We start from the raw sequence: 24,001 nt of genomic DNA on the forward strand, positions 1-24,001 counted from the left end.
TTAAGTACTAGGTTCATTTTTACAAAATAAAACTATGTACATATAGAGCCATTAAAAAGGCCATCTGTGTATCAAGTAAAATCGTCTTTAGTTATTCTTTAGTAAATATTAAAGAGAGTGGGAGTCAAGAATTCCAGCCAGACTTGTGAACTGCATTGGCCCCTGACCAATTTAGAGCAAGTCTCTAAACCTTCTCAGGAGAAAATGGAGACTCCTGCTTTTCACTGGGTACCTTCACGTTAAAATACATATTCATATTAATGCTGAATGTGGAGCCTGGCATAGAAAAGGAGCACCATAAATGAAAGTTGTTTTTAAGCTCCCATTACTTCAAAGACTCAACCTCTCTTCTGTGATGGGCAATGCTGAGGACGCTGCAGCGACTAAGATGGCTCAGGCCGTGCCCTGACACGGCTCACCTGGAGGCAGACATTCAATTTAAATGTACTCCAGCGATTATTTAACTCCCTTTCTTTTATAACTGCTGGGGGAGAAAGGAGGTGTCAGGAAAGGCTTTCCTTGAGGGGGTGATATTTGAGCTGTGACCTGAAGGATGAATAGGATGTAGTTGTAGCTAAATCTTTATGCCCATATTACAGATGAGGACAATAAAGGGCAGCACCAGGGGTTGAACCAGGTCTGAGTCCAGGGTGATGGCTATTACCTACTTAGCTACAAGGTTCTGCAGCCAGTTTGGGAGTAGAAAAGAGAACCAGCTTCCCGATGTCATTGAACTAGAGGGGAAGCAGGCTTTAAATAAAGGCATGTGTTCATTTAGGGACGACAGGATGCTGAGGGAAAATCTAAGCAGCAGACCCATCCGAGCCCAGAAAAAGGAATCCAAGGTGTCCTCCTGGAGGTCACATTTAGCAGGGGGTGTCTAAAGGATGAAAAAGTAGGGTAAGATTTGAACACAGGACTTGATGGCTTTAAGAAAAGAAAAAATAAAGTCTAGAAAACTACCAGCCTCCAACTTCAAGGGGGTGTCACCTGACCACGGACAGATGGGGCTGGTATAGGTGGTACAATTCCAGGCCTGTCTCAGGCAGAGCCCCAAGTAATTGTATTAAAAAATAAGTTTATTGATATCTGGTCACCACTGGGGAGGACAGAGGGGGTTAAACTCTGGAGGTCAGAGACCTGCAGTGGGAGGCAGAAGGCTCAACCTCCATCTCCCCAGTGAGAACTCCACCCCTTCCCTCCCTAGGGTACAAACTGCAGTCTCCTCTTCATCCTGATTTGTCTTGCAGCCCCCACCCCCTCCAAAGTCTGGGTTGGCGAGGTGGGTCAGTTCTCTTCAAGTCAAGGCCAGGAGTTGTTAGGGGTGGGGGCGGGGGTGGGGGGTAGTGCAGGTTTCCCTCCGCAACCCACCATATTATTATGTTATATAATAAATAACATAAAATTCATGGCTTAGAAGTCAGGGTTGGGGGAAGCAGCCAGGCAGACAGCGCTGTACTGGAGAAAGGGCTGGGGGGCCCATCCAGGAGGCCTCCCCGCCCCAGAATCAGGCACTAACTAGTACAGGGGGTGGGGTGCTCGTGCCCCTGCAGCAGGGAGCCGGGGTGCAGCTGGGAAGGGAAGGTGCATTGCCCTCCTCCACAGGGCTAGGGTTGGGGAGGAGGTGCAGGCAAAAGGTGCGTAGACAAGCTCAAATCCCGTGGCAGATTTCAGGGAGATTTCCATCGCCCCCGCCTCTTCCGTGTAGGGAAACTTTTCCTCCTTTTGTGGGGGGGGGAGTCATGGGGTGGGAGAGGGGCAGGGGGTGGCCGGAGGGCCCCCTCCTCGCTCCTCGGGGCAATGATCACCCCCCGGGCTGCCACCACGGCCCCATCCACCACGGCCGCCACCACGGACACTGGCTCTGGGGTGACCTCCACCTTGGGGGAGGGGGGCAAGATGGGCCTGGGGGGCAGGGGTGGGGGCGGGGGTGGGGGCAGTGGGTCAGCTGGGGTTCCCGGCAGAAGGGGCAGCAGGGCACTGAGGGCCTCGCTCAGTTTGGCCAGTCCCTGGCGCAGGGTGCCCGCCAGCTCGCGGATGGCATTGGCAGTCTCCTGCTGAGCCCGCAGGAAGTCCAGGGAGGGGTCTGGGGCCGGGGGCGGAGGCAGCGGAGGGGGTGGGGGGCTGGGGGGCGAGGGTGCTGCTTGGGCTTGCTGCGGTGGCTGGGGGGGTGGGGGTGGTGGCGGCAGTGATGGAGGGGCTGGGGGCGGTGGAGACAAGGCCAGGCGGGGCAGCTGGACCGTCTGCAGGGCTGGAGGGGACGAGGACTCACGCTCCTTGGGAGGCTGGCAGCCCCCTTCCTGGGGATTGCAGGAGGCTCTGGCCCAGGGCTCTGGGCTGCTGGAGCCCCCCTTGCTGTGGGCTGGTGTGTCTGTGGAGAGAGAGATGTAGGTAAGACAGGCGGGACCTCTAACGCTGTCATGATTTCCCCTTTCCACCTCCCACCCAGCCTGGCCCCAAAGTCAGCCTTTGAAAACCTGAGTCGGATCATGCCTTGGAGCAGAAGCCCCATGACCCAGGGGGGAGAAACAATGTATTTAACAGTAACCTGGTGGCCGGTGCCAGTCTTAATGGATACTGGGTCTTGGAGGTCTCTTGTTGAGCCAGGTAGGTAGCTCTGCTCTCATTCAGAATAAGAACCAACATTCTAGACGGCTCTGAACTATCCAGACAGAACCATCTCTGGCCATAGCCCTGGATCCTGGGGAGAAGAAGGGAGGGGGCAGGAGGGCCTGGGAGACAGGAGAGGTGGCTGGAGCAGGAGAGGGGGACTTCTGGAGGAATAGGGGGGGGTCTCTCCAACCAGGATGGCAGGATAGCAGTCTCAACTCTGGCCTGTGCCAGGTCAAGTGCAAGCCTGTGGGGCTTCCTCCGCTTCTTCTCACCTGGGATGTCCTTCACATTAGTGGATATGAAGAGTCTGCATGCACAGGCTCCCAAATTGCCCGAACCTCTCCCTCTGGCTGTGTACTCACCTATCCCCTCCAATAATATCATCCAATAATGCCTCCAGCTCACTTGCCTGATCTGTGCTCCTGGTTCTCCCCTATACTGCTCCTCCCTCAGCCACCCCCATCTCAGATGATGGCAGCTCCATCCTTCTAGCTACTTGGGACAAAGTAAAAAAGTCACTCTCTTTCCCAAGACACCACTCGTGTACAAATAACCACTTGTCCAACATCTGTCCGGCTCCATGACCCTCACTCTGGTCCAACCACCATCATCTCCCCACCTGGGACTATTCACTGGGTTCCCAGCCTCACCTCCACCCCTGAAGAGTCTGTTCTCCACCAGCAGCCCTCAGGGGTCCAGCTAAAATACAGTTATGCTACAGCAAAGTAGCTACTCACACAGGACCTCATTTTCATTCATTTACATGGAATGTCCAAAATGGACAATCTTACAGAGACAGAAAGTGGATTAGTGGTTGCCCAGGGCTGGGCAGAGATGGAGGGACATGGCGGGGTTGATGGCTAAGAGGTATAGGGTTCCTTTTTGGAGTGATGAAAATTTCTAAAATTGACTGTAGGGATGGTTGTGCAAGTCTATGAATATACTAAAAGCCCCTGAATTGTACACTTATTAAAGTGGGTTGTATGGTCTGAGAATTCTCTCTCAATAAAGGTACAAGTGAGATCTGTCTTTTATCTGCTCAAAACCCTCCTGTGGCTATTATCTCACAGTAAAAGCAAAGTTCTCAGGTCCCCACGACCTGCCTCCATTGCCTCCCTAACCTCACGTCTCACTCCTACTCTCTCTTGTTCATTTGGTTCCAGCCACATTGACCTCCGTGTAGGTCCTCATATTCTTTTTGTTTGTTTAAATTCTGGCCACACTGGGTGGCATGTGGGATCTTAGTTTCCCAACCAGGGGTCAAACCCGTGCTCCCCGCATTGGAAGTGTGGAGTCCCAACTACTGGACCACCAGGTAAGTCCCAGATTCTCATAGACTGTAGGCTCACTCCTGCCCCAGGGCCTTTGCACTTGCTTCTCAGTCAGCCTGGAAAAGATCTTTCCCCAATCACCTGCCAGGCTCCCTCCCTCACCTCCTTAGGCTTCTGCTCAAACTCAAGTCTCCTTGGGAAGAACATCCGTGACCCTCTGTCTGAAGCAGCTCTGTCCTTTTTTCTCCTAACCCTCCCTGATTGGTTTTATGGCACTTATCTCCACCTGGCATGGGATCGCTCTGTGTGTGTGGTCTGTCTCCTCCTCTTTATGTCAGCTCCATCAGGCAGGGCTTTGTTTTGTTCACTGCTGTTTACCCAGCGCCTAGAACAATGTCCAGCACAAAATTTTGTGTTTAATGAGAAAAGAACCAGGGCTTCCTAGGAGTCAGTACTGATTGGGCAGCAGGCCCCAAGTCCTGGTAGCAACCCTCCCACAGCTCCCAGCACCCAAGAGGGACAGTCCAAGACTTTCTTTAGGGCTATAAGGTCTCAGCTTTTGCCCTTTTCTATTCCTCTTCTTTGCCTCAAGGCCAGTATACACACCATTCCCTCCACCAGGATCAGTACCCCCTCCATCCTCTTAGGCCAGGCAGCCTGGACAGGTGGGAGAGGCTGGCAGAGTGCCAATAACCAGAGCTAAAGGTGGTTGGGCATCTTCCTGGCCAGCCCTGAGTGAAGTGGGTAAGTTCTCCTCTTATGTTATTTCACTGAGTCCTCCCAGCCAGTCACTGGGCTAAGTGTTATTATTAGCCCCTCTTACAGATGAGCCGATTTGAGGCCCAAAGAGGTGTCACAGAGCTGGTGAATGGGAAAAGAGGGCTTTGAACCTAGGTAGGTTTCAGAGCCTATGCTTTTAACCATTCCTTGGGCCGGGGCTATGGGATCCATGGTGGCAAGTCTTCTTCATAAAGCACATGGGAATTGCAGCCACTTGGAAATAATACATGACTTTTCTAGTCTAGTGAAGGAAGAGCTTCCTACTTTTCTAGTCTAGAAAGATCCCCTGGAGGAGGGCATGGCAACCCACTCTACTATTCTTGGCTGGAGAAGCCCATGGACAGAGGAGCCTGGTGGGCTACAATCCATAGGGTCACAGAGTCAGACACGACTGAGGTGACTTAGCACAAGCACAAGAAGAACAGAAAGGGGCCAGCCTTCAAGCTCACAGGGCTTATGGAAGGACCGTTAGGAGAGTTAAAAATCAGAGTTATTTGCAACCTTTGGGCCTCAGTTTCCCCATCTGTAAATGGATGCCTATGAACATAGGACCAAGTAATCCTGTAACAGAACATCTGCCCGAGGGTGGTTACAGATGTTAAGTGAATCGCCATGGGTACATGGCGTAGGCCAGTGCCTGGCACACAGTTAAGGTTCCCATGTTGTTATTGTTACTGTTCTTTCATTCAAATATTAGGCACAAGATAAATGATCTCTATCTGTCCTTCCAGTGTAAGCAAAGATTTCTCAGGCTGCCCCAGGCCCTGCTCGGGTCCTTCAGTCAGAGCAATTCCTCTTTTAAGAGTTTTACACAGTGGGTAATCTTTGTGTGAGATTCTAATCAAGGATACTTTAAGCACATGCCTGCCTCAGGGCCTTTGCACCTGCTGTTCCCTCCAGCTGGAGTACTCTTCCTCCAGATAGCCACTTGGCCCAGTCTCTATTCACGTCTCTGCTCAAATTTCACCTCCAGAGAAGCACTCCCCGACTCCCCTGTCTACAGCGGCCGCCCCCCTCCCATTACTCACCATACTCTTAACATGCTTTGTTTTACCTCTTTTACCACCTCTTCGTATAATCTGCTTTGAGGGTTACTTATTTGTGGTTTGTCTACCATAGTCAGAATGTCAGTTTCATACGAAAAGGAAAATTGTCTTTTTCTCCATAGTATTCGCAGCACCTACCACGATGCCTGTTGAATGAATGAATGAATGGAGGGGTTGCACAGCTTTTTAAGTAATAAGTTTGCCATCTCTGTGCTGGTTCAGTGGGGCCATTTCACAGAAACACTGACATTTGCTTTATACTGAGGATGAGGGTCCCAAGTGATTGTGTCTTTCTGCTGCTTAAGACGCTGTCATGCCTCCCAGATGCCCTCAAGATAAAATCCAAAGTCCTGACCTTTATTTACAAACCATGTGTGATCCAGTTCTGGCACACTCATTAACTCTCAGTCAATATTAATTGTCTTTGTTGTGGGCTTCCCAGGTGGCTCAGCAGTAAAGAATCTGCCTGCAATGCAGGTGCCATAGGTTCAATCCCTGGGTCAGGAAGATTCCCTGGAGAAGGAAATGGCAGCCCACTCCAGTGTTCTTGCCTGGGAAATCCCATTGACAGAGGAGCCTGGCAGGCTACAGTCCATGGGGTTGCAAAAGAGTTGGACTTGACTTAGCAACAAACAAAAACAACAATATACATATACAACATGTGTATATATATCAGGCCGTCTAGTCCAGTGCATAAGTTAGGTTCACGGACTATGAGTTGGACACAACCTGTATTCAAGTTCTTACTGCTTACTTGCTGTGTGATTTTGGGTGAGTGAATACACCTCTCGAAATTATAATACATGATCCTGAGAAGCCTTGTTGGATCACATGTCCCCTCTTTCTCTAAACCCTTCGGTGGCTCCACAGAGTACTTAAGATAAAACTGAACTCCTTATCTCAGCCTAAAGGACCTGCATGGTTTGACCTTTGCTGACCTCTCTGGCCTCATCTCAAAACTATGTTCTTTAGTCCTTCCTCTCCTCTCAGAAGGCAACATCTCTCAGTTTCCTAAAGTGGCCAAGCTCTCTTGCCTCCAAGCCACTGTACATGCTCTTCCTTCTTCTGGAACACTTTTCCAGCTCTTCTTCATTCTCACTCTGTATCTCAACTCTGATGCCTCCTACTCCAGGAAGCCCTCCTTGACTGCCCAGGCTGGATCAGGTGCCCTCCTCAGAACTCCCACCACCCAGCCCTGCCTGCTCTGAGTCATCACGGTCTATGCATGGATCTGTCTCCTTACTGAACTGAGTCCCAAAAGGGCAGACCTGAGGATGCCACACCTCTGTCCCCAACACTCGGGGGCAGTTGCCTGGGGAATAGCTGTAGAAGAAATAATCATCCAGAGTCAAGGTTGCATGGGAAGTTTTGTACTCCACTCTCCTGGGTTTCTGTACTCTGGGCATGACCTTGAGAAAATTACCAAACCTCTCTGAGGCTTTGATTTACAAAATGGTGAAACAGTTCCTACTTAACAGTGTAGGTAATTGTATCAGGAATTAACAAGGAGGCAATGTGCTAAGCAATTTACACATATAAGCCCATTTAATTTGCCCAGCAGCCCTGTGAGGTGGGGACAATCTTTTATTCCCATTTCACAGATGCAGAAACTGATGAGCAGTTACTTGTCCCAAATGACACAGCTGAGTGGCAAAGTAGTAACTGGAGTCCAAACTGTCTGCCTCCGAAGTCACTCCCTACACTACAACTACAGTGAAAATCGTGGGCGAGCTGATGAACCCAGCTATGGATTTCTGGAGCCAGATCTCCTAGGTCTGGGTTCCATTCTTGTCTCTGACAGTCACTACACTTTTCTGAGCCTCAGTCTCTACAGGTGTAAAATTGGGATTATAGCAGCATGCCCTTCACAGGGTTGTAGTGAGGATCTGAAGCGCCACAGAAAGGGCTCGGAACAGCGCCAGACACAAAGTAGAATTTGGTTGCTTTTGCTAAGGTGATGCTGAAGGAACTCACCCGCGCGTCGATCCTCCCTGCGATCCTCAGACAGCACATAGCGTTGGGCGCAGGCACTCGGGGCTGGCGGCTGTGAAGAAGCAGCCGTGGGGGGCTGCTCGGCCCCTGCACTAGCTCCTGACCCCGCCACACCCGGTCCCAGGATGGCAAAAATGGTCTCCTCCTCAGCGGAGAAAGCGTCCTCGGCGGCAGGCCCGGCGCCCTGCGTGGAGTGCGGCACGCGGGCCAGCTTCTCTTTGGTGCGGCGCTTGAAGTCGTTCCAGCGCTTCTGCACCTCCTGGCCCGTGCGCTTCCAGCTGGTGATGCCGTTGATCTTGGCGGCGATGCCGTCCCACACTCGCCGCCGCTCCGCCACGCTCACCCGACGGCTCTGAGCGCCGTAGAGCTGCGGGTAGTGGGCACGCACCTCGCGGATCAGGATCTGGTTCTCTTCGAAAGAGAAGCGCGGCTTGCGCAGCCGGGTGGTCTCTTCCGCTTCGCCCGCCGCCGCCGAGGCCATGGCGCCCCCCGACGCCGCCGTCCGGTCGCCTGGCGCATGGGGGGCGCCGGCGCTGCGGGCACAGGGCGCAGGGCGCTGGCAAGGGGTTCAGCGGCCCCGCGCCTCCCGCCCCACCCCGGCCGCCCCGACACCGGCTCCCGGGTCCTCGGGGACAGGGGTGGGGACGGAGGGCAGACGCAGGAGACGGGCCGCTGGGGGCCCTCAGAGTGCCTAAGAATAGATGACACCGACTGAGCGCTCGTCTTGTGCCAGGCGCGGCGCAAAGTGCCAGGCCAGAGAGTTGATGAAAATGGGGGGAGGGTCTGGAGGAGTGGAGGGAAATGAGGAAGAGCGGAAGAAGAGGGGGTGTCTGCGGCAGTTAGAGAACTGGGCGCATAGGAGAGTGGGAAATGCAAGTAGAATGGGGGTGTCTCGGGGGTCGATGAAACACGAGGGTGATGGGGATAAGAAGATCCTCAAAAGGAGATGCAGCAAGAAGGGGGAGAACTATCAGTGGAGCGCTCTGAGGGTTCGGGGGGCAATCGGACGTCTGCAAGACCAGTAAGAGAAGTGGTCCTTAGAAGGGCAGTCCAGAAATAATGGTGAGTTGGGGGCTCCTAGGACAGTGGAGGAGCCGGGAATATAAACTCTTAGGGATTAGGGTCTGCGGGGATTGTGGGGGCTCTGGGGATTGCCACGAATCAAGGGGAGCCCTGAGGGTTATGGGGAGCGGGATTGGCTCGCGGGGCAACGGGGGCTAGGGGAGACTCCAGGAAGAGTGAGGGTCACGGAGGGTGGGGACCGAGTCGGGCCGCGGATCACTCACCGGCGCCGCCGCAGCCCCCGCCTGCCCGTCGGTCAAGGCTCGGGCTCCTGCGGCCTCTTCCCTCCCCCTGCCGGCTCTCTCCCTCCCCTTCTCGGCCCCGCCCCCAGCCGCCCCGCGAGCCAAGGCGCAGGCGCACCTAGCGCCGGCAGGTCCCCCAACGCCCTTACCGCTTAGGTTTCACTCCCCCCGCCCTAGCGCAAGCGCAGAATTGCCCTCCACCGGCCTCCGTCAGCGGGCTGCAGTTGCGCAGGCGCAAGGTTAGCGCGGCGCTCGTTCCCCTAGCTCCCAGATACCACCAGAGCGCACGCGCAAAACCCTCGTACGCATGCGTGCCTGGCTGCCCGCTAGTCTTGGTACCCAGACTCTGTCTCCTGCGCAGGCGTAGCAATTCTTGGAGGATCAGGGAGGGACAGTGGAGAGCGATGGGACTGCAAAGCTTCTCCGCGTTTCGGACAGTCTTCCAGCCCACTCAACCCTCTAGCTTTGTCTGTGTGTCTCTTAGAGAAAGGGGAGGGAGACGGTGCTGGTAGCGCATCGTTTCCATGACAACTGCGTGGGTGGGGTGGGGAGCGTCAGAAAACTAGGTTTGCAGCCCCATTTACCCGTCCGTGCGCGGGGCTGCTAAGAATCTGCAAACCATCTATTACACGTAGGGGATGGGCACCCAGAAGATAGTCTGCCCCAAGCGGGTGTAGTAACCATAGTAACTCATCTACCTTCAAGCCCTGCCTGAGGGGACGCTGTCCACTTTCGTCACGACTGACACGCGGGGAGGGAGATCAGAGAGAGAGCTTCTTGGAAGGGTAAGGGGTGATCCCGGCACAGACATGACTTTAAGCAAATGCATGGAGGCAGAAATGAAGCTAGAACACGGGTTCTACCTGGAAGGATGATGGAATTAAGTCTACCCCGAGAAATTTGTAGCTTACATCCTGCTGGAGTTCTCAAGGTCATTCAACAAACTGCTTCATTGATCATTCAAACAAATATTTATTGAGCGCGTGCACAATTCTAGGTGCAGTGAATACAAAAGACAAAATTTTATACCTTCATGAAGTTCACTTTTTCCTGGGGAGAGTGAGACAATTAGCAAAATAAGATATATAAGTGAAAAAGTGGTAAGTACTATGAAATAAGTAGAAGTAGGCAAGGGGATTGGGCAGTGTGGTGTGCGTGAGTGTGTCTGTAATTTTATTTTATTTTTTTTAAGTTTTTGTTGAATTTGTTACAATTTAGTTTCTTGTTTTTTTCTTTTTTATGTTTCTCTGGTATCCAGGCATGTGGGAATTTAGCTCCCAGACCAGGGATCAAACCTGCACCCCTTGCATTGGAAGGTGAAGTCTTAACCACTGGACCACCAGGGAAGTCCCCTGTAATTTTAAAATAAAGTGTTTGGGGGAGGCCTCTCTGAGAAAGTGGCATTTGAGTAAATACATGAAGGAGGTAAGGGGACAAGTGCAGTCAGAGGTAGGACTATAGCAGGAGACTAGTGGACTGGAGAGGAGGGAGTCAGCAGGCAGGGAAGGTGGGGAGACAGGTTTTCAGGGCCTTGTGGGTCACTGAGGATTTTGGACTTTACAAGAGCTGAGAGCCATCAGAGGAAGGACATGATCTGACTCTGGTTTAATAGTAGAAACTGACTTTAGGGAGCAAGAGTGGAAGCTGAGGCCCCATGAAGAGGTAGTGGCTCCAACCAAGGCAGTAGCTGCTGAGGTGAGCTGAAGTGGAAATGGGTAGAGGAAGTGAGAGAAAGAGGAGTTGAGGATGACTCCAGTGTCTTTGGCCTGAGTAATGGAAGGATGGAGCTACCGGAAGCAAAGACTGGCGAAGGGCTACAAGAGGATTAAGAGTTCAAGTTTATCCAAGTACAGATATCAGGTTGGCAGTTGAATATTTGAGTCTGGACTTCAGGGGAGAGGTTCAGTCTTGAGATAGGAATTTAGGAGTTGTCAGTGAATAATGACATTTAAGACTGGGAGAGGCTGGTGAGGGAACAAGTGTAGATAGAAAAGAAATCCATGGCTTTAAGGCTGGGCACTCAGATGTAGAGGGCTGGGATCAGCCAAGAAGACTGAGGAAGAGCAATCAGTGAGTGAAAGGAGATCCAGGGTGGTCTGCTGTCCTGGACTCGGAGTGAGAAGTAGATTGAGGGTTTTATGGTTCAGTCGCTACGTCTTATCCATTTCTTTGCAACCTGATGGGACTGTAGCCCACCATGCTCTTGTGTCCATGGAATTTCCCGGGCAAGAATACTGGAGTGGGTTGCCATTTCCTTCTCCATGGTATCTTCCTGACCCAGGGATCGAACCTGTGTCTCTTGCACTGGCAGGCAGGCAGATTCTTTACCACTGAGCCACTTAGGAAGTCCAAGCGAGGAGGGAAGGGTTAATGAGGCCAAATGCTGCCTAGAAGCCAAGTTCAATGAAGTTTGAGAACTGATTGCTGCGGCTGGTGACACAGAATTCATCAGTAATCCTGGAAAGGGCAATTTTGGTGGTGTGGTAGGGGCAGGAGCTTAATTGGGTGAGTTCAAAGAGGGTATAGAGAGAGCCAGTGTAGATGATCCTTTCTAGAGAGGAAATGGAGTGGTATCTGGAAGGAAGCTCAGGATCTCAAGAGGTTTATTTAAGATGGGAGATGTCGCAGTATGTTTGTGTGCCTATGGGGTGATCCAGAGAAGGGGAGATTGATGCTCTGGAGGAGAGAGGAGAGAATCACAGCCTCATGTCCTTGAATGGGCACGGTGGGTGGGACTCAGGACACAAGTAGGGGTTGGTCTAAGGGGCCTGGGCTGTTCAGCCACAATAAACGGGGAGGGGCTATATGGGCACGGAGGCAGGCAGGTGTTGATGTAGTGTCAACAGTGTCAGGAACGTGTTCCCTCCTGGTTCCTCCCGCTGGCTCAATAGCGTAGGAAGGAAGGTCAGGGGTGAAAAGGAGGTGCAGAAGTTAGTGGAGAGAGAGGAGAAAGCGTGAAATAGTGAATGGCCAGGGAAATGTAGACAAATAGAACCAATTACTTGTCCTTGGATGTAAAAGTGTTGAGTCCCCATGATTGTGTGTTCTTCTCCGTTCATATTTTTTTCTGAGGGGGTGCAGGCACAGAGTGGGGTGGCAAGCTGACTTTCACCAGGGCTGGGTTTAGATGAGGTCCCACCGTGTGCCCCATGAAGGATCCAGGAATCAGAGGCAGCCCATGCAAGGACCTTATGAAGAACATTAAGGAGCTTGAATGAGTGAGGATGGGCAGGCTGTGATGTGTGTGTTGGAAAGAACCTCACCATTGTGTGGAAGGTGGGTGGGAGGGGCCGAGATTATTGGCCAGAGTCAAGGGAGAAGTCGGGGGGAGGCCAAGGAGAGGGTGGGAGAGCCTGGACCAGGGCAGGGATGGTGGGAAATGAATTGGGAGACATTTGAGAGGCAGGATACGCAGAGTGTGGTGACTGTCAGGTTGGGGACAGAAAGGGAGGTGCCTAGGTGACACCCAGGTCTCCAGCTCAGGTCCCAGTTGGGGAGATGAGGTCAGTTAGGACCTGGTGAGTATAAGGTGATCCGTGGGTTGAACTGTACCCCCAAATGCCCCCCCCCAAGTAATATTGAAGTCCTAACCCTTTCTTCAGAATGTGACCTTATTTGAAAAAGGGGTCCCTGCAGATGTAATTACTTAAGGTGAGGTCATACTGGAGTAGGGTGGGTCCTTAAGCCAACATCACTGTCCTTCTAAGAAGAGGAGAAAGACAAGCAGGGAAGAAGACAGCCCTGTGAAGACAGAGGCAGAGATGGGAGTGAAGCTGTCAGAAACAAGGACGGCCTGGGGCTACCAGAAGCTGGAAGAGGCAAGGATCCTGCCCTAGAGCCTTGGAAGAGAATGCAGCATTGCCAACAGCTTGATTTCAGATTCCTAGCCTCCAGAACTGTGTTTCAAGTCCCCCCAGTTTATGCTCCTTTGTTATGGCAGTCCTTGGAAATGAATACACTGTGCATCCAGGGCAGGCACCCAGGATGCTGGGGCTCCATGAGTGTGTGGGCTGAGCAGCGAGTTGGGTCTAAATCTCGTCTGGAGCTTGTGCAGAGGCTGCTGGTAGGGAGCCATCGGCAGAGCTGTATGGAGCTCTTCAACAGTGAGGTGCTGGGGGAGATCAAGGTCAGGGGACATTATTCCTCCGGCTCCTTGTGTCCTCAGCTCTTGTCAGAGCTCCCCTGCCACTTAATTATCTGCTGAATAAATGAAAATTCGTTAAAAAAAAAAAAAACACTAAACCAAACCTTGGTCACTAATTGTCTGTCCCCATCCTCTCCTCGGAGCCCCAGATCAGGTCTCCTGGACACTTTCATCTTGGATGTCCCCAGGCACTTTGTATCTATCCCCATCCCAGGCTAACCTGAACATCTTCCATCTTCCTCCTCTCACTTCTCTGGTCTAAAGTGTGCCCCTTCCACCTGTCATCATTGCCCTGAGTACTATCACCCCCTTGTTGCTTTCCATAACTCTTGCCCACCCTTTGTCAGAGTGCCCCACTTGCTCCACGGCTCAACCTGCCCGCGCAGGCACACCACAGCTCTGGGGTTAGGGCATCCCTTCTGGCTGTTTGAGGGATTTGGGGATCTCTGTTGTGGGCAGATCTGCATTTTTGGAAAAGGACCTGTGAGGAGAGGTCTCTGGTTTTTTCTCTGTAACTACAGTATGTGAGAGCGGAGCCCAAGGTGAATTTCAGAGTGCAAACGCACAATGAAGGTCAGAGTCTCACCAAGGTCTGCAAGATTCTGAACTCTTTGCCTGTCTGATCTTACTCGGCTGGGCTCCTGCTTCTTCTGCAAAGATTCAGTTTGACCTTAGGGCCTTTGCACTCACTGTCACCGATGCATGGAATGCCCTTCTGGTTTCCTCAACTTATCTGGACTCTGCTGAAGTGTCACTTCCACAGAAAGACCTCCCCTGACCACCTCCTGTAGAAAACAGCCCCTCCTTCACTCTTTACCCCTTTGCCCTGCCTCTTATCCTTCACTGTGCTTATCACCCACCTGATATTATGTTGGCCAAAAAGTTCGTTCCGGTTTTCGGAAGATCTTTAAAAGCTGAACAAACTTTTGATTGTCACCTCACCCTCTTCTCCACAAGAATGTCACCTCCACGAGGGCAGGAGCCTTGTCTGCTTTGCTCATTGCTGTAACCAGCAATGTCCAGAACAGCGCCTGGCACAAAGTGGGAGCTCAATAAATATGTGTGGAATGATGGGAAGAAAAGAAACGCTGGTATCATATGCAACGTTTTGTGGTTATGTGCGTCTCCCCCAGAGCAGGGACCAGTCCTTTTGGTCACCTCTCCAATGGGCTCTGGGAGCCGAGTTTGAGAACCACCACAAAATAGGTCCTGGATGATCTGGGTTCTAGCAGGGGTGGGAGGGGACCCTGGACAGAGCCCAGAAAAAAAAAGACGAAGAAAGGGATTCTAGGGTCGAGGTGGAGGCTGAGATTTAGGGAACAGTCCATAGGTGACCTGTGTAGAACGTTGTATGGGGAGGCACGTTCGTGGGAGGGACCCGGGTCTCCTTCCTGCTCCGCCTCCTGATTCCCACGTTTTAGGACAAACTCCCCACCCTCTCCCCACCCCCAGCCTCGGAGGAAACACGTAGCGATTTCAAAGACAACCAGAAACGCGTTTTATTTATTCACTAGAGCTCAACACTCGGGCCCAGCCCTGAGCTAAAAACCGAACAACTTAAAAATCTGACTGGGGCTTTTCTTTGCCCCTAAAATAAACTCTAGTCTGTTGCCATCCCCCTCCGGGCATTAAAACCCCTTTCTTGTGGGAGCTTCGTTTACTAAACTGTTGGAGGTTGAAAAAACACGGGAGGACAGAAAGGACCATTTTACAAACTGTGGGCATTTGTGGGGGCGGGTGGGAGGTGGCGGAGAGACGCCCTCTCCCTACGGAAAAGACCCATCGGTGATTCGCCATCACTGTGGGGACAGGAGCACAGTAAAACGGAATAAACACAGGGAAGAACAACCAGGGAGGCAGTTCAACGGTACTAGCTCACCCCAAGGCTCTCCAGCCCCAGATAAGCTTGCGAAGACGTGGTGCCCCTCTGACGTGACCCCTCCTTCCCCCAGCTCTTGATGGATAGGATGCTGAGGGCGGGACCCATCCGGTGCCGTCCACGATGAAACGGTGGGTCTGCCGGTGGCCCGAAGGAGGCAGAGAAGGCTGGTTTAAGTCTGAATCCCATGTTGAAGTTCTTGGGCTGGAGGGTCCACGCCAGCCTGTTCACTCTCTCCAGATTCTCAGGGGTGTCCGTGGGAGAGCACAGCGGAGTCCTGCAAGCCCAATGGTCCAAGAGAATTCCCCAAGGAATGGAACCCTGAGGGCTGAGAACTCAAAGAGGCAGGGCAAATGTCCCAGAAGAACTAAAGATCCATGGACTGTGGCCCAGGAGGAGCCACAGAGCTGTGTGATCCAACGAGTAGGGTGTCCCGCTGCACCGGAGAATCCACAGACACTCCCAGACAGAGCCCCGAGAGCTGAAAGTTCTAAGGGGCGGCAGAGCTGGCCTGGCTTCCCACTGCCTCCATTGTTCCAGGATCCAGCAGGGATCGAGTACTGAGAGTCAGATATTCCAAAGGGCCAGATGAGTCCAGGGATGGGAAGAGTCCAGGGGCTTGGGAGGGCTGAACCAGGGAGGGTTGGGGCTGCAGCGGGTGGGTACCTGACGGTCTTCAGCGCTTGACCTTGCGGCCGGCTGAGTTGCGCCCACTGCGGCGGTAGAGAGACTGCTGCCCCCCGTTGAGCGGGCAGTACTTGAGCGTGTGGGCCAGGTCGCCGGTGGCCCCGCACAGGGGGCACACATAATGCCGCAGGATGGGGCACACCACCACGCCCTCCGGGGTCTTCAGCTGGTGTGAGGAGTACACATGGCGAGACTCTCCATTGTGTTTGCAAAAGTTGCACAAGGTGGCCAGGCCCCCGCTGGTCCCCCGTCCTCCCTGCCCCTGATCCTGCTCCAGGTGGGGCCCAGGTCTTGGCTCCCCAGTCCCTTGGGTCTCCAATCCTTGCCCCCGACTCCGGATCAGTGCCAGCACCACCTGACTCAGGTTGAAGTAGTCCTTCCACATGTCAAAGGGTGGCAACTGCATGGCACCCAGGGGAGTGTTGGTGGGGGGTGGCTGGAAAGAAGTGGACTGGGGGCCCGCAACCAGGAGCAGCTGATGGTTTTCAGGGGCGGAGAGGAACTGCACCCCCTTTTATATCCCCAAAGACCCTTCTAAGCAAAGGTGGAGCTTACGATTTAAAGGGCCCACTCCTTACCTTTGATTCCTTCTGACTTTAATCCCCCATGGAGATCTGGAAGGGGGTCTTTCCTGTTGTCTCTGTCCTTGCTGGGCCTGCAAGGTGCTCTGTGACCTCTGGAAAGACCCGTCTCCCTGGGCCTCAGTTTTTCTGTCCTTTCTACAAAAGTTCATGTCTGCAAATGCCCCCACCCCCATTCTCCCTTATTCCAGGGCTGGGGGCCTGCTCCCTCCATACACCCCAGAGCCATTCCTAATCATAACAACATAACCCCTTCCCAGGAGCCAGACGTGTGCTGCACGGTCACATTCACAATCTGATCTCATTTTCACAGCAATGCCAGGCGGATAACACACTTATGATCCCATTTTATTGACAAGTCACTAAAGCTCAGAGAGGAAAACTCAGTGGCCCAGAGTCACATAACAGGTATATGGTAGAGCTGGGGCTCTAACTCAAGGCCATGTGACTCCAAATCTAGATGCTCCTCCTACCTATTCGGGATTAAAACTTAATTTTTCATCACATCTGGAACTAGGAGCCACGTACTCACCCAATATGTACTAAGTGCACACTAGAGTGTTCAATGTTTTACAAAAATGATCTCTTTGAGTCTCATAACCACTCAAGGAGGTGGATACCATCATTTCTATTTTATAGAGAAGGATATGACGCTCAAAGAGGTTAAGGAGAGTACTGAAGGTCACACAGCGGGAAAATTGCAGAGTAGGGATTTGCACCCAGGTCTGCCCCCAGAGAATGACACTGGGAATTGATCTGAGAAGCAGCAGAGAACCTTGGTGTGGCACAGCCTCCCTTAGAATGCCTTTCCCCCTTGGGCTGGTATATTGTTCCAGATCCCTCCTGACCTTCATGTCTCCTGCCCATGTCACCTCTAGGAATTTTTCCTCTATCTGTGGTTCCCAGTTGGTCCCCTTGATCACTCAACACATAAATCATTGAGGCCCCTTATACTGGGCTCTAGAAACTCAGCGGTGACCACAGCTACTTTGTACCTGTGTCATGATCAAGCAGTCCAATGGGGGAACAGCCAGCAAAGGAGAAAACAATAGACCAACTATTAATACATAGGCAGGGCTGGGAGAGGGGACCCAGAAGCTAAGACTACATGGAACAATCTTCCAGGAAAAGGAACACAAGCTCTGGAGGCTTGAAATTTGGGGACAGCAAGGGGGCAGGGGTGGCTAGAAAGGAGTGAGGGTCCCAGATGGGGCCAGCCCAGTGTGCATGAACTGGTTGCTATCAGATTGTGATCTCCCCCAGATGTTTTGGAATTGATGGGGGTGTTTGAGGGTTTGTCACAATGATTGGAGGTGTGATTAGATGTAAGGCCCAGGGACCAAGAATGCTGAATGTCTCAACCATCCGTTCAACCAAGATCTGTCTCAGATCCCATTTAACTTTCCACTGTCCCACTGGCTCAGGGGGAAAGAACCCGCCTGCCAATGCAGGAGATAAGGGTTCGATCCTGGGTCAAGAAGCTCCCCTGGAGAAGGAATTGGTAACCCATTTCAGTATTCTTGCCTGGGGAATCCCATGGACAAAGGAGCCTGATGGGCTGCAAAGAGTTGGACACGACTGAGTATCTAAAGAACAATTACATTCCACTGGACACCCATGTATGTAGGAAAACCCATTTATGATGAACTGAGTCTAGAGCTCAGCTATGTTTTACATGTGAACACTAAGTGCTTCTGCAATATTTTAATGTACACTGACCTTTCCTGGAATGCAATGGCTGTGTCCATCATGTCCTGCCTGTTTTTGATTTGCTGAGAAATTGATCTAGAGTTGTTCACTCTTTCTAGAAGCCACATCACCTCAGGCGGTGCTAACTGTGGTGACTGTCCAAACAACACACAGATTATTCTTGTCTCATTCGTGTTGAGTCTACACAGAGATGCTAATATCTGCCTGAAGAGATGATTTTTACAGTGGCAATGCCTGAGCATCTCTAGACTAAAGCAGACAATTATTTGATTAGTTGTTCCCTTTTTATTAATAGGACTATTTTGGAAAATATTGATTTTGGTATTAATTTGGATATTAATTTTGGAAAATAAAATTTGTGTTGGTGGGCTATATTATCTACGAGTTTAATTTCAGGATACCAAAGGGACATCTTAGAATGTTAGATACAGTGGATGTCAGATCTCACCAGGTTAAGAACCTGTGGGACTTCCCTGAAGGCAGGGTGGATATACCCCTGAAGGAAGGGTATAGCAGGGGGAAGGACATAGGAGAAATACATTTTAAGATGTTCCTCTGGTTGTTGTCAATTGAATAAAGGCAGTGGGGTTGTTCCCATTAGCTCGTATCATCTCAGTCTAGTCAGAGAGCCAAGTCTGAACAAAGTCTGTTGAGGACTCCCTTTTGGCAGACACTATATCTTACCTTTAGCAAGAGCTTATGACTCCCCTGGTGGCCCAGTGGACAAGAATCTGCCTCCCAATGCAGGGGACATGGGTTCAATCCCTGGTCTGGGAAGATTACACATACCCCAGAGCAACTAAGTCTGTGAGCCACGACTACTGAGCCCACGTCTTCAGCTACTGAAGTCCGTGCGCCTAGAGTGTGTGCTCTGCAACAAGAAAAGCCCCAAGGGCAAAGACTGCAATGCTTCTCAACAGCAATGAGAAGGCCGTGCACTGCAACGAAGAGTAGCCCCCATTCGCTGCAACTAGAGAAGGACTGCGAGAAGCAGCAAAGACCCAGTGCAATCAAAAATAAATAAAATATTATTTTTTGAAAAAGGAAAGAGTTAATATATGCTTATGGAGTGAATATATTGTCTCTATGGATGGGCTGAAGGTTGGGAGGTAACAAAGGGAGGAATTTGTGAATGTCAGACCAAAGTTCTTCTGCCAGTTTTCTGTAATTTCCTTTTGAACCAATGATTTGGATAATGACTTGTTTGACTGCTCACCGTCTCTGCTCACTGGTAATCTGTGAGCCCCAGGAATTCAGGACCCGGGCTATACCAGTCACTGATATGTCCCCAGTATCACCCAGCACAGAGCTAGGCAGCCAAAGAGCAGAATAGGGGATGGTAGCAGGATGAATGTCCACAGACTATTAATACATCATTCACAAAAGTGATTCCTTAAAAGAAAAAAAAAAAAAAAAAAGAGTGATTCCTGTGTCTTGAGTGCTTACAATGTCCTTTACTGCTTATCTGTAATATCTCCTCCTCCAGGAAGCCCTCCTGACCTTCAGGTGGGTCAGCCTTCTCTCAGTGACCCCATGCCAACTTTGCCCGCTCTGGGCCATCACTGACTGGAGGTGGATCTGTCTTTCCCTCTGGACGATGAGCCTGTGAGGGTGGGATTAAGGCTGTTCCTATGTTTATGTGCCTTCTGTCATTTAACCCACATCACTTTTATTTATTTGTTCATTTATTTTGGCCTGCACTGCCTGGCTTGTGGGATGTTAGTTCCCTGACCAGAGATTGAACCCAGGCCTCTACAATGAAACTGCCAAGTCCTAACCACTGCACCACCAGGGAATTCCCCCTTATTGCTTTCTTGAGTTAAGTACTATTATTATTCCTGATTTTCAAAGGCAGCCAGTAATGTTCAGAGAGGTTAGGTAACTTGTCTACAGTCAAACAGCACAATTGGGATTCCAGCCTGAGTCCATCTGAATTCAGTCTTTGCCCTACACTGTTTGATAAATACTCATCAATAAAATGAACTAATACATGTGCCTACATAGTGTTTTCCAGATTAACTTGCACACGAGATTCCACCCATGACAAGGTCATGAGGGAGAAAATCTGACAGGCAAGGCAGATCAGGTTTTCAGGGATTCCGAAAAGCTGCCCCCAGCGCTCACCTTAAAGATGATATCTGTCTTTCTGATGCTTGCTTCAATAGACTACTCCCTAATTTCTGTGACTCAGGCAGAAGGCCTTCCCTAATCTCTTTCCAAATAAGAATCAATTTAGAACTTTAATCAATAAGTTTCCCGGGTGGTGGTATTTTATGAGATTATCCAGGGTGAAAGGAGTGTTTTAATTTAAACTCCTTTGCTTGGAGAAGGAAATGGCAACCCACTCCAGTATTCTTGTCTGGAAAAACCCACGGACAGAGGAGTCTGGCGGGCTGAAGTCCATGGGATTACATGACTGAGCATGTGTGCACGAGGGTGGAGGGAAATGGGTTGGTAGCAATAAAGTGGTAGAACTAAAAAATAAATAAATAAATAAACTCCTTTGCTGGTATTTTAGTTTGTTTGGCAAATGCGTTTATGCCCTTGGTGCTAGTATGCATGACTGCTTATAATACCCTAATCATAAAACAGCATAAAGAACCTGATTATATAAAAGCCCTAATAGACAGAGCCTTTTTGAGGGGTGAAGAAGTCCTGTTAGAAAACATAAGAAAAATTATTCTAAAGGTGGTTATTGGGTTGATGTTTGCTTGCTGTGTTTTTGCTCTTAATGTGCAAAGGTTGTGTTATGGAAACCATTGTTAATATAGTTATAGATCTAAAAAAATAAGAGCTTAGCCCTAGTGTGGTAACAATGAGTGGCTGTGGGCTTATTATTGAACCTTTCCAAGCCTCACTTTCTTTATTTGTCAAGAGAAGATGACATTAATACCTGCCCCAGGGCACAGACTGGGACTGTGTTTGTAAATAGCACAGTTTGTCTGTGGGGCATGCATATTCAGTGTTGCTGCTGCTGTTCACTCGCTTAAGTTCTGTCCAACTCTTTTGTGACCCCATGGCTGTAGCCCGCCAGGCTCCTCTGTCCTCGAGGTTTCCCCGGGCAAGAATACTGGAGTGGGTTGCCATTTCCTTCTCCAGGAGAGCTTCTAGACAGAGATCAAACCTGTATCTCTTGCACTGGTAGGCGGATTCTTTATCACTGAGCCATGTGGGAAGTCCTATTCAATGTTATCCATGATAATTACGACACAATTAAAGTAAGAATCTCTCTCTTTTTATGGGGGAGCATGCCACACAGGGCATGTGGAATTCTCGTTCCCTGACCAGGGATTGAACCTGCACCCCCTGCATTTTTAGTGCAGAGTCTTAACCACTAGACCCCAGAGATGGCCCTAAGCTAATAATCTCAAGGGCACTTACTTACTGAGCATCTCATTAGGCCCCGGACCATGCTCAGGACTCTACCTGGGCGCTTCCTTGCTTCCTCCCTAAATCTTGTGAAGTAGGGTCTAGCAATGGCCCCATTTTACAGATGAGCAGTGAGAGGCTCAGACAGGCTCAGGGGCTTGTCCGAGGCTGGTGAGTGGTAGGCTGGAACTCAAACCCAGGGCTCGAAAAGCAAATCAACCAAGAGGGACTTGCCAGGCCTAGGGACAGAATGAAGTAGGAAACTAGGAGGGATGGGGCGATTGGAATGACATAGTTTTTACAGAGAGAACTTGTCAATCACTGATGGACGTACCCCACAGCAGAAGAGACCCGGCTCTGCCTTGTGGAAGAACGAGGAGGCTCCTGGAGGAAGGAACCAGGACTGGTGTAGGGGGTCTCTGCACTAAGCGTTCTCCATAAAGTTACAGCCGAGACCTCCAGCTTGAGAGGCTTGAGTTCCCTGGGTCCAGCAGGGCCAGACCCAGGGGCCCTGCAGCTGTGGCATCTGCAGGAAGTCTGAGAATCAATAAGGATTCTTATTGATTATAACCTCCGGGCAGCAGTTTGGTGACTCCCCTAACAACCTCACCTATTGTTTGGAAAGTCTTCAGATTCTGTTGCTTGTATTTTGTCTTATTTTTTTTGGCTACCCCAGGTGGGCAAGCAGGATCTTCATTCCTCAACCAGAGATTGAACTCGTGCCCACTGCTGTGGAAGCACAGAGTTCTAACCACTGGAGGGCCAGGGAATTCCCAGTATTTTTTCTTTATAATTTATCTTTGCCCAGATTGTTTTCTTCTAGGACTCTGTTACTGGGGCTGTGACTACCCTTCCCCCTCCCCCACTCCACCCGCACCCCACCCCCATCCCCTCTCCAACCCCTACCCCGACCGGGCCATGTTTTATGGGATAAGTAACTGAAGGAAGTCGCTCCTGAGACAAGTCGGTTCCGGTGATTGCTGCTGTGTACTGAGGCAAAGTCAAAGATGATACTGATGAGAAATTCATCAGCCTGGTGTTTACTTGATCGTAACCTCCACCCCCACAGCTCAGCCTCACCACTCTCCTCCCACCAGACTCCACAGCTGCCCTGTTTACTTGTGAGTTTCCATCTCAGGCTCATGTCTGCCAGGAACAGCTCCTGGAGTGGGTGGAGGGAGCTTCCAGAGAGGGGTGGGCAGGAGCAGGGGTAAGTCAGGAGAAGAGAAACCCTGAGAAAGAGGGGGAGAGACACAGAGGGGCAGCAAAGACTCTCAAAGGGACGGAAGGACACACCTGTGCAGAGACCAAGATGGGGGAGATGAAGACCTGAGTGAGATGCCCGGGGACCAGGAAGGTCACGATCATCATCCTCATGGTCTCCACTTATTGGGTGATGGCCTGTGCGATCTCAGGAAACCCTCAACACAACCCTGTCAAGTGGTGTTGTAGTATTCCCATTTTACAGAGCAGGAAACTGAGGCCCAGGGAACTGACATCTCTTATCAATGTTATCCAGTTAGCCTGGACTCGAAGCCAGGTGTGCAGAAAAAGACACACATTCACCCTCACAGGGATTGACAGGGACAGAGGTTCCAGGAGAAAGAGCTGGAAATGAGAGGCAGGAAAGGAAAATAAAGTGGTTGGGTGTGTGGCTCCTGTGGCCAGAGGGCTTGAGTTAAATCTTGGCATGACTGCTTCCAGATGTATGGCTTTTAGCAAGCGATGTCACCCCTCTGGACTTCTGTTTCCTGCATTTCACAAAATAGGAAGAGCATTGAAGGCTCCCTACTCTGAGGCTGTTTTGAGGAGGACAGCCGACAATCCAGGTGAAGTTATTAGAACAGGTACACAGTGAGCTTTAGCCATCATTTTAAATTTTATTCCCTTGCTAAAGATTTGTAGAAGAGTTCTAGGCAGGGCAGAGGAGATTGTGCAGGCACTGAGAGATGGAGGAATATTTGCTCATTCATTCAACGAATATTTACTCACTACCTAATTCATGTCTGGCCCTGTTCTAGGTGCCAAAGATAAAGCAATGAACAAGAAATACAAAAATCCTTGCCTTTAGGGAGCTGGAATGTTATATAGAAAATGAATAAGATAGACAAGTGAAATATCTCAGATAACGCTGTGTGCTATAGAAAAAAAATATAGGGGTAGGGACACAGAGTTGTCAATTGGGACTTCCCTGGTGGGCCAATGGTTAAGACTCCATGCTTCCACTGCAGGGGGTGTGGTTTCCACCCCTGGTCAGGGAACTAAGATCTCAAATGTCACATTGTGCGGCCAAAAATGAAATAAATAATAAAAATTATTTTTAAAAATATAAATGTTTAAAATGTCCTAATCATCCCAACTTTCCATTAATGTCTTATAGCAGTGTTTTTTTCCTTTATACCCAGGATCCAATTTAGAATTCATTTAGTTATATCTCTTCAGTTTCTTTTAATTGACAACAATTCCCCTTTTTTTCTTTCACGATTTTTTTTTAGACAGCTAAGTGGTTGGTAGAATGTCCTTTAATTTGGGTTTGTCTGATAACTTCCTCATAATTATATGTAGGCATTTGGAGCAATCTTAGTACATAGTGCTATCCTGTCCCTCTGTGCTAGGAGGGCTGTC

General features: G+C 50.5%; 2 protein-coding genes across 4 annotated transcripts; both read right to left on the bottom strand.

Moving 5' to 3' along the window:
* Positions 1-1,072: 1,072 nt before the first annotated feature.
* MYPOP (Myb related transcription factor, partner of profilin) lies at positions 1,073-9,206 on the bottom strand. Of its 3 annotated transcripts, none has more exons than XM_065926352.1 (3): positions 9,156-9,206; positions 7,685-8,235; positions 1,073-2,371 (listed from the first exon to the last, which is right to left on the bottom strand). In XM_065926352.1, exons 2-3 carry the CDS (start codon positions 8,181-8,183, stop codon positions 1,671-1,673), a joined length of 1,200 nt encoding a protein of 399 aa, XP_065782424.1. In that variant the 5' UTR covers positions 8,184-8,235; positions 9,156-9,206; the 3' UTR covers positions 1,073-1,670. The 3 variants fall into 3 exon arrangements, with proteins under 3 accessions (XP_065782424.1, XP_065782422.1, XP_065782423.1); XM_065926350.1 differs by lacking the exon at positions 9,156-9,206 and adding an exon at positions 8,989-9,069; XM_065926351.1 differs by lacking the exon at positions 9,156-9,206 and adding an exon at positions 8,989-9,048 and having other exon boundaries at positions 7,685-8,393.
* Positions 9,207-15,705: 6,499 nt separating this feature from the next.
* On the bottom strand, positions 15,706-16,122 carry NANOS2 (nanos C2HC-type zinc finger 2). The gene has a single exon (XM_065920649.1). The coding sequence runs from the start codon at positions 16,120-16,122 to the stop codon at positions 15,706-15,708; it is 417 nt and encodes a 138-aa protein (XP_065776721.1).
* Positions 16,123-24,001: the final 7,879 nt, after the last annotated feature.

This window comes from Muntiacus reevesi, chromosome 2, assembly GCF_963930625.1.
Source record: "Muntiacus reevesi chromosome 2, mMunRee1.1, whole genome shotgun sequence".
Classification (NCBI taxonomy): Eukaryota; Metazoa; Chordata; class Mammalia; order Artiodactyla; family Cervidae; genus Muntiacus; species Muntiacus reevesi.